This window comes from Trichomycterus rosablanca, chromosome 2 (assembly GCF_030014385.1).
Source record: "Trichomycterus rosablanca isolate fTriRos1 chromosome 2, fTriRos1.hap1, whole genome shotgun sequence".
Classification (NCBI taxonomy): domain Eukaryota; kingdom Metazoa; phylum Chordata; class Actinopteri; order Siluriformes; family Trichomycteridae; genus Trichomycterus; species Trichomycterus rosablanca.
The window spans coordinates 50,292,060-50,306,642 of record NC_085989.1 but is presented as its reverse complement, the minus strand read 5'-3'; the positions used below and the strand labels follow the sequence as shown (position 1 = coordinate 50,306,642).

At 43.8% G+C, this 14,583-nt stretch overlaps 1 protein-coding gene across 1 annotated transcript; it reads left to right on the top strand.

The window, feature by feature from the left end:
* Positions 1-2,701: 2,701 nt before the first annotated feature.
* On the top strand, positions 2,702-14,291 carry wbp2nl (WBP2 N-terminal like). Its single transcript, XM_063017289.1, has 8 exons — positions 2,702-2,822; positions 7,207-7,315; positions 7,427-7,565; positions 9,847-9,939; positions 10,137-10,310; positions 10,665-10,745; positions 11,330-11,415; positions 13,512-14,291. Exons 1-8 carry the CDS (start codon positions 2,764-2,766, stop codon positions 13,566-13,568), a joined length of 798 nt encoding a protein of 265 aa, XP_062873359.1. The 5' UTR covers positions 2,702-2,763; the 3' UTR covers positions 13,569-14,291.
* The last annotated feature ends 292 nt before the right edge of the window (positions 14,292-14,583 follow it).

Below are 14,583 nucleotides of genomic sequence, written 5' to 3'. Positions count from 1 at the left end.
CCAGAGGTTGGCTTTAAAAAATAGACACATGAGTGCTGCCAGCATTGCTGCAGAGGTTGAAGACGTGGGAGGTCAGCCTGTCAGTGCTCAGACCATACGCCGCACACTGCATCAACTCGGTCTGCATGGTTGTCATCCCAGAAGGAAGCTGATGCACAAGAAAGCCCGCAAACAGTTTGCTGAAGACAAGCAGTCCAAGAACATGGATTACTGGAATGCCCTGTGGTCTGACAAGACCAAGATAAACTTGTTTGGCTCAGATGGTGTCCAGCATGTGTGGCGGCGCCCTGGTGAGAAGTACCAAGACAGCTGTATCTTGCCTACAGTCAAGCATGGTGGTGGTAGCATCATGGTCTTGGGCTGCATGAGTGTTGCTGGCACTGGGGAGCTGCAGTTCATTGAGGGAAACATGAATTCCAACATGTGCTGTGACATTCTGAAACAGAGCATGATCCCCTCCCTTCGAAAACTGGGCCTCATGGCAGTTTTCCAACAGGATAACGACCCCAAACACAACCTCCAATATGACAACTGCCTTGCTGAGGAAGCTGAAGGTAAAGGTGATGGACTAAACCCAATTGAGCACCTGTGGCGCATCCTCAAGTGGAAGGTGGAGGAGTTCAAGGTGTCTAACAGCTAACCAGCTCCGTGATGTCATCATGGAGGAGTGGAAGAGGATTCCAGTAGCAACCTGTGCAGCTCTGGTGAATTCCATGCCCAGCAGGGTTAAGGCAGTGCTGGATAATAATGGTGGTCACACAAAATATTGACACTTTGGGCACAATTTGGACATGTTCACTGTGGGGTGTACTCACTTATGTTGCCAGCTATTTAGACATTAATGGCTGTGTGTTGAGTTATTTTCAGAAGACAGTAAATCTACACTGCTATACAAGCTGTACACTGACTACTCTAAGTTATATCCAAGTTTCATGTCTATAGTGTTGTCCCATGAAAAGATATAATAAAATATTTGCAGAAATGTGAGGGGTGTACTCACTTTTGTGATACACTGTATATATATAAATATATATACATACATACATACATACATACACACACACACACACACACACACACACACACTGTATATACAGTATGTGCGCATACATACACCCACTGTTCGGTTTTCTGTTCATTTGCTGACATGGCTGTTCATAGAGAATAGTGTTTGTTTAATCCTAGTCAAACTATTAGTAAAGAATTACAAATACTGGGACTGAAGATGATAAGACGCCTTTATTGCCATTGCACAGTGTACAACAAAATTAAGCAGCAATCCAGCTGCGCTTTCACATACAATAAGTAAAGACAGGAACAAGAAGTATATACATATACACGCATGTATGTGTGCCTAAAAAATGAATATAAAGACTAAAACTATAATTATAAAAAAGACAATAGACAATAGGTGAAAAATGCTGTGAGGTAGCAGTAAAGCACATGCCCTGAGTAGCTTAAGAAGATATTGCACTGAATATATTGCACACTTTAGAAACAATAGTGCAATCATAATAAATATAAATATGGAACATTGTGCAGTGTTTTATAAGAGTTAGTTGTCGGTGTAAGTTGTCTAATAAAACCCTGCTCTGTACCACGCAACCTCCGAGCCACTAGTCTCGCTCGACTTGATCCTCCACCCAGGACTAGAGGAAGATGAGCATCAAGGCTCTTCTCTGTATTGGAACCCAAGTGGTGGAACAAACTTCCTCTGTCTGTCCGAACATCTGAGTCTCTTGCCGTCTTTAAAAAACGATTAAAAACCTTCATCACCTCTTTACTAAGCACTTAAGCTGACATGTACTTACTTACTAACACTCACTAATACTAATTCATTTCTTGCAAAAAAACCCACTTTGGTTCTAACAGGGTTTTCAGCAGATTTGTGTTCTTGGACTGTTGTCTACTTAAACTAGAGTAAGGTAATGTTCACTATGGAAGCTCTTCTGTACGTCGCTCTGGATAAGCGTATCTGCTAAATGCCGAAAATGTAAATGTCAGTGTGTGGTTTGACTAACACTACCCGTCCTACCCCTCTGAAGGGTGGTGAGGATTCTCAAGGGAGATAGAAAATAACATCAATGTGGAATTCTCAACTTTAATTTCTATTGTTTCGGCTGTCCTTATTTCAGTGGATTTGGTTCAAGTACCAAACTTGGTTCGGTTTGGAAGCCCTTCCTGATGCAACCCTCCTATTCATATCTGGGCTTGGGACCTGCACCGAGAGCGCACTGGCATGTTCACCCTACAATAGCCAGGCTGTTTCTGACCTAAACTGAATACAGAAGTAAATTATGTCATATTTTCATCTGAATTCAGTTTTAAACAAATCTGACTGGATTCTACTCGAGTGAATGGAACAATTTACACTGACCGAATGGGAGTGGATTTAATTTGTATGGAATAGAATTCTGACTGACCTAAACTAAACTGAATTTCTGTCGAGTTAGGTGTAATTAAATGATAGAAATGTGTATTTTGATGAATAAACAGTGTAAAATCGACTGATAAAGAGTGTTTGCTAATCGGTGACGCGTTTTCATTTTCCACAGTCATGTGAGGAACGGTTTAGTCACTGTGTAACACGGGCTGTAATACAAACACATACTAGACCCCTATACAGCTGCACTATAGCACAATACAGAACACCGGTGCACTTCTAGTGCACTTGTTACACAGTGAAGGGTTATTGGGACACAGCCAGCTCAGTCTGTCGGGTGTATAAACTCGTAAACACGGCTTTGATCAGTGTAGAGGAACATGGCGCTTAACAGGAACCATTCTCCTCAGGGAGCGGTTCTCATCGACAACAGTGAGAGGTTAGAACCACATTATTTAAATGTTATCTTTTATAAACGTGTTAAATGTAAAATGTGTTTAGAAATGATTCGGTGCTAATGCTAGCCACGTCACAGGCTGCGGCGCAGTTAGCCACATGCTAACAGCCCGTTCGTTTATGTTTACACTTTCTGATTAAGTCTGTTGTTTTGTGTTTATTTGTTAATTTATTTACATTTTAAGTGTTTTCCTGAGGTAAATGACACCTTTACGCTTATTTGCTGTCTTAATTAAACCCGTCTAATACGAAAACGAAACAACAGTTCAATGTGAGGGCAGTTTATAGAGACTTGTTTATGAAAATTATTTATTTTATCTTTATAATCTGTCCAAACCAATACAGGTTTTATTTAAATAACACATAAACATTCAGGTGTGTTCGAGACAAGACACTACAGGAATATAAAATATGTATTTTACACTATAAAGCCGAGTAACAGTGTTCCGCACACTACATGTCCTGATGTTAAACACACGTTGCACTTAAATTCCTGATTTATTCCAATTTAATGAGCCAAATTCAGAATAAAAGCTTATATTGATGTTCAGAGTGGATCAGAAACCATGTAATATCAAACAAGTCCTTATGGTAACAGGTATTATGTAAATAACTTGAGTAAATAGGAACCCACATACACTTTTAATTCTTCAGTCCATATAAATATGATTTAATGTGTAAAAGTGAGTAGATTAGCTGTTAATTGGTTCTAAATTAAGAATTGGACATTGTATGAAGAGCACTTGCTTGAATATATCATATACTAGATGATTAATGTGACTCATGTGAGATTACTGCTCTTATCAGATCGTTATTACCTGTATCATGTTGTAAGATTATTCCCAAAATACCGTGTCCCATTATTTATGACACACTGTGTGTTATCATATCTCATCAATCACAAAACCACATGAGCGTGATGGTGGCAACGACTTACCTGAATAAACCACCATTCAAAATGAGAAGGAGGAACGTTAGGAACATCATCCTCCGCCATCCTGATCAGCCATAACATTAAAACCACCTCCTTGTTTCTACACTCACTGTCCATTTTATCAGCTCCACTCACCATATAGAAGCACTTTGTAGTTCTACAATTACTGACTGTAGTCCATCAGTTTCTCTACATGCTTTGTTACCCCCTTTCACCCTGTTCTTCAATGGTCAGGACCCCCACAGGACCACCACAGAGCAGGTATTATTTAGGTGGTGGATCATTCTCAGCACTGCAGTGACAATGACATGGTGGTGGTGTGTTAGTGTGTGTTGTGCTGGTATGAGTGGATCAGACACAGCAGCGCTGCTGGAGCTTTTAAACACCTCGCTGTCACTGCTGGACTGAGAATAGTCCACCAAGCAAAAATATCCAGCCAACAGCGCCCTGTAAGCAGCGTCCTGTGACCGCTGATGAAGGTCTAGAAGATGACCGACTCAAACAGCAGCAATAGATGAGCGATCGTCTCTGACTTTACATCTACAAGGTGGACCGACTAGGTAGGAGTGTCTAATAGAGTGGAAAGTGAGTGGACACGGTGTTTAAAAACTCCACTCATACCAGCACAACACACACTAACACACCACCACCATGTCAGTGTCACTGCAGTGCTGAGAATGACCCACCACCTAAATAATACCTGCTCTATGGTGGTCCTGTGGGGGTCCTGACCATTGAAGAACAGCATGAAAGGGGGGTAACAAAGCATGTAGAGAAACATATGGACTACAGTCAGTAATTGTAGAACTACAAAGTGCTTCTATATGGTAAGTGGAGCTGATAAAATGGACAGTGAGTGTAGAAACAAGGAGGTGGTTTTAATGTTATGGCTGATCGGTGTATATTGTCTAAGCAATCGAGGGTTAAGGGACCAGGCAGTGGTGAGGCTTGAACCAATGATTACTAGTTCAATACCTTAACCACTAGGCTACAACTGTCCTAGCTAACGTGGCATTAAGAATCAAACAAACAAACAAACTGCCCTTGTTGGTACGATTTTCATCCAGAATTTCTGACACTGCCAGGACTGTCTTAGGTCACAGCAGTTCTAAAGTGGCTGGTGGTGAGCGGGTCACATCGAGCATGTTGCCATCAGGTTGATTGTCGCACTGTGTAACTCCAGCTTTATCAATTACTCCGGTTGTGTTAAGGGGCGAATGGCATTGCTTACACCCCAAAAAACACTAAGTTGTATGTACATTCATGAGCCATTTTACTCATTCTATCAGTGGGAATAGATCATTGTAGGACTTGGACTTTAGTGACACGGCTGCAATCAGGACCCTTCAGGGTGTAATGTTATATTACAGCATTTATTTCAGTATTGAAGTCGTTCTACTGCTGGGCGTTTGAGTACCACCAAAAAATATGTTAACCAGCACATGGGCAAACTAAGACTGTGGTGTTTTAGCTTTGGTTAGCAGATCCTGTTAGCAAGCTGAGCTAAATCTATCTTTGTAAAGACTAAAACCACAACCTGGACTGACTGTGGACGGTCCATTTCAAATGAAGTTGCCTCCATTTTTGTGTCCATGTAAAAGCTATACAAAAAAACACACAAAACTGTGTTGTACGAACATTCATCAGCTATTCTACCCAATCCATCAGTAGAAAAGGATCATCATAGGACTTGGTCCTGGGTTTCATTTAGTATCTGGACTGACTGAGTCGTGTGATTACATTCTATTGAATGGCAGGCCAGTGGTAGCTGGTTAAGTGGTTAAGGTACTGGACAGAAGGCAGCTAGTTTAAGCCCCACCACCACCAAGTTGCCACTCCTGCTTTTGGTAACAGTAAAGTGGATAACTAACAGTTAAACAAACAAACAAACACACAAACAAAACCAAGCCAAATAGGCTGCAATGCTTGTATAGATCTTGTGCTGTTTTCTTAGCTTATGCCAAGTTCACACTACACGACTTTATGATTTACCGGGCCGCTGTACAGTTCACACTACACGACTGAATCTCTTGCAGTCTTTCAGTCGGTGTATATATCACAGGGGGCGACAGGGGGTTTCACACTACACCATCTATCACCAACTGCAATCACAGGCGAGTTTTGATTGCCGAACGAACGCCGAGTTGCTCCTGAGCCGGCAAATCTAGCGCTGACCGGTCGCCGAGCGAAAATCAGGGCAAAAATCGTGTAGTGTGAACTAGGCATAAGCAATTTTCTTAGCAATTTTAAACACTCTTGGTTCTCAGATCATTGTATTCACGTTGGAAGTTGGATTCCAGCGATGTGTAGCTGAAACTACACCTTGAAGCTCCACCACACTCGCTGAGGCTCAGTTGAAGGAAGCTGCTGTGCAATCAGGGTTTTGAAATCTGGAGTTTTTGTAAAGTCGATCTTCCGGCGTTTGCACGTCCTCAGAAAGTCCACTTGTGATTTTGAAGTTTCTGAATTTCCAGACCAGTGAAACAGCAGCACGTTTACTCAGATTAAAATCCTGATGATTTTCTGCTTCTTTAATGACTTATTGATTCACTCTGCGTGAGCTTCAGTCTCAGTCTGATTCCAATATCTGAAGAAAATCAGACCTAAGTTTAAGCATTTCTCTACAAGCCATTTAACATGTATTTTTAAGGACCTTTCTTAAGGGCCCAACAGTGGTGTTGACTTGGCGGTGGTGGGGCTTGAACCTGAGACCCTCTGATCTCCAGTCCAATAGCTTCACCACTGAACTTTCTGTAACCAGAAACAATTTTTATTTGCTCTAAACAGCGTCTGAATGTTCACTGTATGTGTTAGGGTGGCAGGTTTTGGTGTAATGGTGTTGGGACACCAATCGAGGATGGTTGCCTTCCTATATAGATATAGTTCACCCATATTATATTAAATTGACACTTAGTTTAATGTAGTTCAGTGGCCTCCTCAGTCACCAGATCTGAATCCAGTAGAGTATTTTGGGGAAGTGGTGGATCAAGAGATTCATAGCAAACAAATTTGTTTCATAATGGTCCAGAATCTCAACAAATGTTTTTATCACCCTGTGGAATCCATACTAGACAGAATTGAGGAGGTTCTACCCAGTATTAGCATGGTGTTCCTAATAAAGTGGCATTAGTTGAGCTCGTCTGAGCTGCTTCTTGTGGATCAGGTTAAAGACCTCGACATGAATGAGTAATGTGGTGCTTGTCACTTAACTCCCAACCCCTCATTTCTTATTCAGAACTGATTGGGGAACTCGCTCCTATGCTTCATGTACCCACAGTAGAGGTCACTGTATTTTAATACTGTTTGTTTTTTAACTAGGACGTCCAGCAAGCTCATGATCAGGTGTCCAAATACTTTTGACAGTATAGTGTACACTCTCCGTCCTGTAAAGAAGCTCTGGAGCTCTCTAACTGTGAGATGTTTGATGTTTCAGTGTGCTGAGAGACTGTAAGAATGTGGAGCTCTCATTCAGTGACCTTACACAGAAGAGTGACCTCTTCAAGGGAACCAAGAAAGGCAGCGTGTACCTCACACCCTACAGGGTAAACACACACACACACACACACACACACACACACACACACACACACACACACACACACACACAGCCTCAGGTAACCGTGTCCTAATGTCTGAACCACGTGTGTGTGTAGATGGTGTTTGTGAGCAGTAACATGAAGGAGAAGTTCGGTTCCTTCATGTTCCCCTATTACCTGATGAAGAACTGCAGCATCGAGCAGCCCGTCTTCGCCGCCAACTACATCCAGGGCGTCATCAAAGCAGAAGCCAGCGGTAAGAGGCTCACGCCGCGTGCTCACCACATTCGGACTGACCACCTCGAGAGCACATGCTTTCAGACAGCCGCTCAGTGACGGCATAGTTACCTTGAAAAAGTAATCTGATTACTGATTACTCCTTTAAAAAGTAACTTAGTTACTTCATGGATTACTTGATTTTAAAAGTAACTAAGTTAGATTACAAGTTACTTTATTAGTTATATAATGCGGTCCGCTAATGTATCCCATAATGCAACTGGAGCTGCGATTGAAGCGGAATAAGAAACAAGAAAGACGCGGAAAACAGAGTCCTCTGTTCACAAGTGTAAGTAAGATAAATAAAATAACATTTTTTAAAGACAAATAAATAACAAAAAGACGATAAATATCCTACATTTTGGCGAGTGGGGTTTGTAATGAGTCTGTAACCATGGTGATATTACGTCATCACGTCCTCACGTCATCACTTGACGTTGGTAAGATGTACTTCTTTACCAGCCGAGTAGTGCATACTTCTAAGTGTATACTACTAAGTATGCGATTCCAGACGCAGCCCGTGACTTCATTGTCGCATAGGCCAGACGTCACTCCCCGAGACGCAAAAATATTTCTTTTTACTAAGGAAAATGACAAAAATAGTAACGCGCAGTAACTTGGATAAGTAACTTTAATCTGATTACTGGATTGGAAATAGTAACGCGTTAGATTACTCGTGTAAATGTGGTCAGATTAGAGTAACGCGTTACTGACCATCAGTGCAGCAGCTGTAATGATATTTATTCATTTTCATTCTGCAGGTGTTTTACCACCACTTTATTCTGGTCAGGATCGCAGAGGGTCCAGCTTTCTGGTAACACGCCGAAAGAGGATGCCAGTCCCTCACTTAGACATAGCCAATCATGTCTGCATGTGAACACTCGGTACCGCTGGGGATTCGATGATCACATGATCACATGAGCAGTATCAGAATTCCAATATACAGTATACAAGCAGCAGGCTAAAAGAAAATGCAAACACTGAACCAGCTTATGCCCCCTAGTGGTGGATATGTATAAATGTTCACTGTTAATAAGAGTCAGACTGACTGGCTTCGGCGACCGATGTGACGTAATCGCGGAGAAAGCGAACTTCGCTCGCCTTGTCGCGCACATAGAAGCTGGACGTCACGCCGCGACAATGCCTGTGATTGGTCGGTAAAAAAAGAGGCGTGTCATGAAAACAAACACGGATTTTGAGGAGCGTCTCAACTGTGACCCATCGGCTGCGTCCGAAATCGCTACTTTCATACTGAACAGTATGCAGTTATTAATCATTATTAAGCATTTATTAAGCAGTACACGAACATTATCAGAATAATCTACTGCTTGGGCAGCATTTTTTGTGTATGCGAACACAGCACACTCGTGTACTGAAAGAGCTTACTTCTGTACTGGCCAAGCAGTGCGCACTACCTCTAATTTAACTATGCGATTTTGGACACAGCCATCGTTTTTCAGTTTCATTATAAATGTCACCGCGTCACCTGCAGAACGAAACCGCTAGAAGTATGCTTGTAAGCTCACTGGAAGTATGCTGAGGCCTTAACTCACAGGATCCTGGGGGATTCACTCTCAGTATCCCAGCGGAAGTGGGCTAGCTAGATAGACCACTGTACCACCCTGGTGGTATCGGCACTCTGGATTAGCCAATAGTAGACACTCGTTTATAATGCTTGAACCGAAAGTGCAAGGTCAGACTGGAGCCTTGCTCAGCTGTATGACATCTCAAACTCTCAGCAGGCTGGGTGCCTATACAAACAACGATTGGCTCATCCATTGGGTTGGATGTCCGAGGGGATTCCTCTGCTGCAGTTACGACCTCTGCTGGCTGATCGATGGTGCTGCACAGAGACGGGGGGGGGGGTCAGCATCAGTAGAGGTGGATACAATCAGGGAATCAGAGAAAAACTGCAGAACAATGCAACAAAATTGGCAAAATCAATAAAAAAAAGTTACTCTGGCTGATCACCTGATCCACACAATGGAACATTTTAATCCTGATGGGAGTGGTTTCCTCCAGAATAACAATGCCCCCACTCACAGAGAACAAGCGCTTGATAAGGATCAATTACATAATCAGGCGTTTACAGTCACCAGGTACCCAACTCCTCTGAGACACCACCATGATCAGACCTCCTTCCTCCACAATGGTCCAACACCTTCTTATTGTGCATTAATACACATTAATACACTTTACAAGACGTATCGATACCTAACATGTTCTAACAGGGACTGGTTTTCTGTCTGTCTGTGTTTCAGGTGGGTGGGAAGGTCAGGCCAACTTCAAGATGTCCTTCCCCAGCGGAGGAGCCATCGAGCTCGGACAGGACCTCTTCAAACTGGCCTCCAATGGTGAGCAGAGCGGAGAGTGAGGGTGTGGGGTTTGAAACGAATTCTTATTGAACATGTGAACACCACCCAGACTGTTTCACAAGGGAATCGAACCCAGGACCCTCTCGCTGTGAGGCGAGGGTAATGCGATTTGTGTTACTGTGTTGTGTTGATGTGTTTGTGTTCACCGTGTGTGTGTGTGTGTGTGTGTGTTTCAGCATCTCGTCCTCCCGCTCAGAACGGAATGAACGGATTCGGTTCCGCCGGCTACATGAACGGCTACGCCAGCCCGGCCATGCCTCAGGCCATGCCTCAGGCCATGCCTCAGCCCATGTCTCAGCCCATGCCTCAGCCGTATTACAACCCTTACCCCTACCCACCCGCCGCTCCAGGTACAACACAGTTGCAGCTAATTGCAGCCAAGCAGTTAAGGGTTAAGGGCCTTGCTCAGGGGTCCAGTAGTGTCAGCTTGGTGGTGGTGGTGGTGGGACTTGAATACGCGACCTTCTGATTACTAGAACAGGAGCCACCACTGCTCTGTAGCTCTGGCTAGATATTGTTGGCTGTATCCTAAATGCCCATCTAGTACCTTAGTGATTACTTTTTAATGCGTGGCATGCAGATTGGGACGTAGCCCTTTCTCCTCTGATGATGAAATCTTATCCACTGTACATGAGTAAATAAGTGCATTGATTTATTTTCTCTCTCTCTGTGTGTGTGTGTGTGTGTGTGTGTGTGTGTGTTAGCCATGTACGCCACAGCTCCGCCCTACATGGCTCCTCCTCCACCTTACCCCGGACCACCTCAGAACTGGAACCCTCCCCCAGGTATTTGTCTCTTTCTCTCCCTCACGGACTCTTCATGACTCTATCGAGCGCTCGGGGTTCGAATATCAGCGGTGCTATCGGCCGGCCGGGCGTCCACGCGGACACGACGGGCTGTATCTGGCGGGTGGTGGTCGAAGCCCTGTGTTTTCAGGTGGAACTGGACCCACTATGACCCTGACCAGGATGAAGCGGTTGATGAAAATGGGGAAGAAATAAACGAACCCTATAATGATTAAAAGTATGTGGACAGAATTGAGTCAAAGAGCGTTTTAGCCACACCCATTGCAATCAGGTGTACAAAATCAATGGCAACAGTTTGGGGAAGGCCGTTTTCTGTCCTTTATAAAGACCTTGAGTCTTGCAACCTGACCGATGTTCTTTGTACCGAACGGGCATGTTGTCCTGCAGACGCACTCCAAAATCCGATAGAAAGCCATTCCAGAAAACGGAGTCGAGGCTGTTATAGCCACAAACTGGGACGGCAGAGTTAATACATGCGAATGCGCATGGGTTCGGAATGGTGTCCACATACTTTTGGCCGTACAGATTATCTCATTGTTCCTTCACTTCTCTTTGTCCATCAGTTGCTCCTGGAAATACCAAGGCAGCAGAAGCAGCTGGCAGTGCTTACTACAACCCCACCAACCCGCACAACGTCTACATGCCCATGGTACGTACACACACACACACTCACTCTGCTTCTGGTGGCCTCATATGTGTCGGAGGAAGCACGTGTTGGCCTGCAGCCCTTCTGGACCACCAGGACATTAGAGGTCGCCAGAGTGCACAGGGAAACTTAGCACCTACTAATTTGGTTCAGTAGTTTTCACTGATCTGATAACAGGAGGTGCAGAATTCAGCACAACACCAGCTTTCTCTACATGCTTTACTCAAGTCATGTACACTAGATGGACAGAAGTATTGGGACGCCCCTTTTAATCATAGAATTCTTGCGTTTCATTTACATCTTCAGCTTTTAGCCGACACTGTTATCCAAAGCGACTTACACTACCGTGACAGTATACAGTCTAAGTAATTGAGGGTTAAGGGCCTTGCTCAAGGGCCCAACAGTGACAACCTGGCAGTGGTGAGGCTTGAACCAGCGACCTTTTGATTGCTAGTCCAGTACCTTAACCACTAAATCCATCATGTAAAGGAAATTGTGCTTCCAGATTTGCAGTAGCAGTTTAGGGAAGGTCCTTTCCTGTTCCCTGTGCACAATGCAAGCTCTATAAAGCTGCACCCAACCCTGACCTCAGCCCCATTAAACAGATCTGGAAGGAATCTTGTGACTGAATGGGCACAAATTCCCACAGACACACTTCAAAGTGTTGTGAGAAGCCTCCTCAGAAGAGCCGGAAAGATCACAGAGTAGACGTCACTGTGTACACAGGCAGCTGCCTCAGTAGAGAGGATTCTAATAAGTCATGGACTCATAAGCCAGCTTATTCAAACGCACTACCCAGACAGCGATTCCATCGGGTTTTGCTTACTAATGCCTAGTTCACACTACACGATTTTTGCCCTGATTCTCGCTCGGTGAGATACAAGCCATATACTGTTTGTGTTGCCAAATCCACTCAGATTCATTTATTTTTCCCCTTTGATTTTACGCTGCACATCAGACCACAAACACTTTGATCACTCGCCACTTGTTGACGTGCATTTTTGGACGTGGTGTCATTAAACCCCTCGTCACTTCTCACGTGTGTTTTTGTTTAAAAGAAGAAAAAAAGGGAGACCAGAGAAGCTCGCCTGCGATTCCAGTTGGTGATGGATCGTGTAGTGTGAGACCCCCTATCGCCGATCAGTCGTATAGTGTGAAATACACACCGACTGAAAGACTCCCGAGTGCAAGAGATCCAGTCGTATAGTGTGAACTGTACAGCGACCTGACGACTTGGAAAGTCGTGTAGTGTGAACTTGGCATAAGCCAACAGTTAGCATCTTGCCATTCAAACCAATGGGATGGGGTGGCACAGCGTGCTAGCATGTCAATATAACATCTCTCTCCATGTACCAAAAACTTTAACATTCGCTGACGAGCCCGAACTTGCTAATAAAAACACTTGGTACAAGTTTAAACAAGTTAAAAATCATTAATATTTTATTTACGTATGAAAAGAACTGAGCTGCCACACTGAATGCTGGGATTGCCTTGATCACTAAGGACGCTTCCGATGCTCACTCGTTCTTGAGTCAGAATAACATCGAAATGTTAAGATGCCTCAGTAGTGAGGATATTAAGGCACCTAGGATTTGGAACAGCCTCCTTCTCGGGAGCGCACAGGATGACGTAAAATGCGTCTATGTAGAGAGAGAGCTAGCTTTTCGAACACACCCTGTTTTAATACCACTTGTTTTTGAACTGGGACGTCCATCAAGCTCATGGTCAGGCGTCCCAATACTTTTGTCCATATAGTGTATAAGCTGCTGGCTTTTGGAATTCTGTGATTCTCACAGCAAGAAGGTCCTGGGTTCGATCCCCAGGTGGGGCGGTCCGGGTCCTGTCTGTGTGGAGTTTGCATGTTCTCCCCGTGTCTGCGTGGGTTTCCTCCGGGTGCTCCGGTTTCCTCCCACAGTCCAAAGACGTGCAGTCAGGTGAACTGAAGACACTAAATTGTCCATGACTGTGTTTGATTTAACCTTGTGAACTGATGAATCTTGTGTAATGAATAACTACCGTTCCTGTCATGAATGTAACCAAAGTGTAAAACATGACGTTAAAATGCTAATAAACAAACAAACTTGTGTTTGTGTTCTCAGGAGCAACCTCCACCGTACTTTCCTCCTCAGAATCACGACGACAAGAAGACCAACTGAAAGCTCTCCGTCTGGACGTGACGTCACGCGACCATCGCTGGCGTCACTCTCCCTTTATCCCGACCTGTATTGGATATTAGATTCAGAGCAATCAGACACGTTTATCCCGTCTCCTGTTTCCTCTCCGAGTGAATGTGAGCGCGCGAGTGAGTGTTTTAAGCGAGTGTGAAGCGGCGACCGAGGGGAGACGGATAAATCTAAATCCTGTTTATAACTGGTGACAGTTTTCTAGCTTTTCTGTACGTGTACGTTTTCACTGTTTGTAATCAGATCGTTAGATTTTATTAACGAGGAGATTCTGCGTAGTGTGCGTGTGTGTGTGCGCGTGAGAGAGATTCCCACAGTACTAATACAAACTACTATTAACAAACATTTATTATTAATTTACTGTTGTGTGTGGGTGAAGGGGTGCTGATATTTATGGAACATTCATGGCAGGGCAACAGCCAATCCACCGTCTGCATGCTTTGGAAATGTGGGAGGAAGTGAAAGTATCTAGAGATAATCCCCATCAAACTCCTGAAAACAGTGAGCGAGGTTTAAACCCGTGCACTGTAGGACCCTGGAGCTGTGCAGCAGACAGATAACAGGTTATTAAATATCAGCACTTCCCTTCACACCTTCTTTACCTTTGATTGTTTTACTATGTTTTCTTTGATTTCCAGCTGCTGGAACTTAATAATAAATGATATATTAATTCTAAATAAATATCTAAAGATTCAACACCAGGTTTTGACTGTGTAATGATTTGTGTAGCCACGTCTCCAGATGTGTCCATACAGCTGTTATCTTTTGAATGATAAAAGCCTTGATGTGAAATGTGCACCAGTAGATTGGACCTGGATGAACATTGTGTGTGCGGACCATGAGAAGAGCTGCGTCCACTGACAAACTCGTCTAGAATCCCCCCTATATCCCCCAGAATACATTTCACTAAATAACTATGATTCTCACAGTAATGCAACATTGATTTTTGAAGATCACTCAGAATGTTCTGTTCTTTCATGATAGGGGA

What these genes read in the sequence shown, in the direction of transcription:
- wbp2nl (XM_063017289.1), top strand. Translation starts at nt 2,764, where the DNA reads ATGGCGCTTAACAGGAACCATTCTCCTCAGGGAGCGGTTCTCATCGAC. An exon ending in CTACCCACCCGCCGCTCCAG is followed by an intron (nt 10,311 to 10,664) that starts GTACAACACAGT and finishes TGTGTGTGTTAG; the next exon opens with CCATGTACGCCACAGCTCCG. An exon ending in ACAACGTCTACATGCCCATG is followed by an intron (nt 11,416 to 13,511) that starts GTACGTACACAC and finishes TTGTGTTCTCAG; the next exon opens with GAGCAACCTCCACCGTACTT.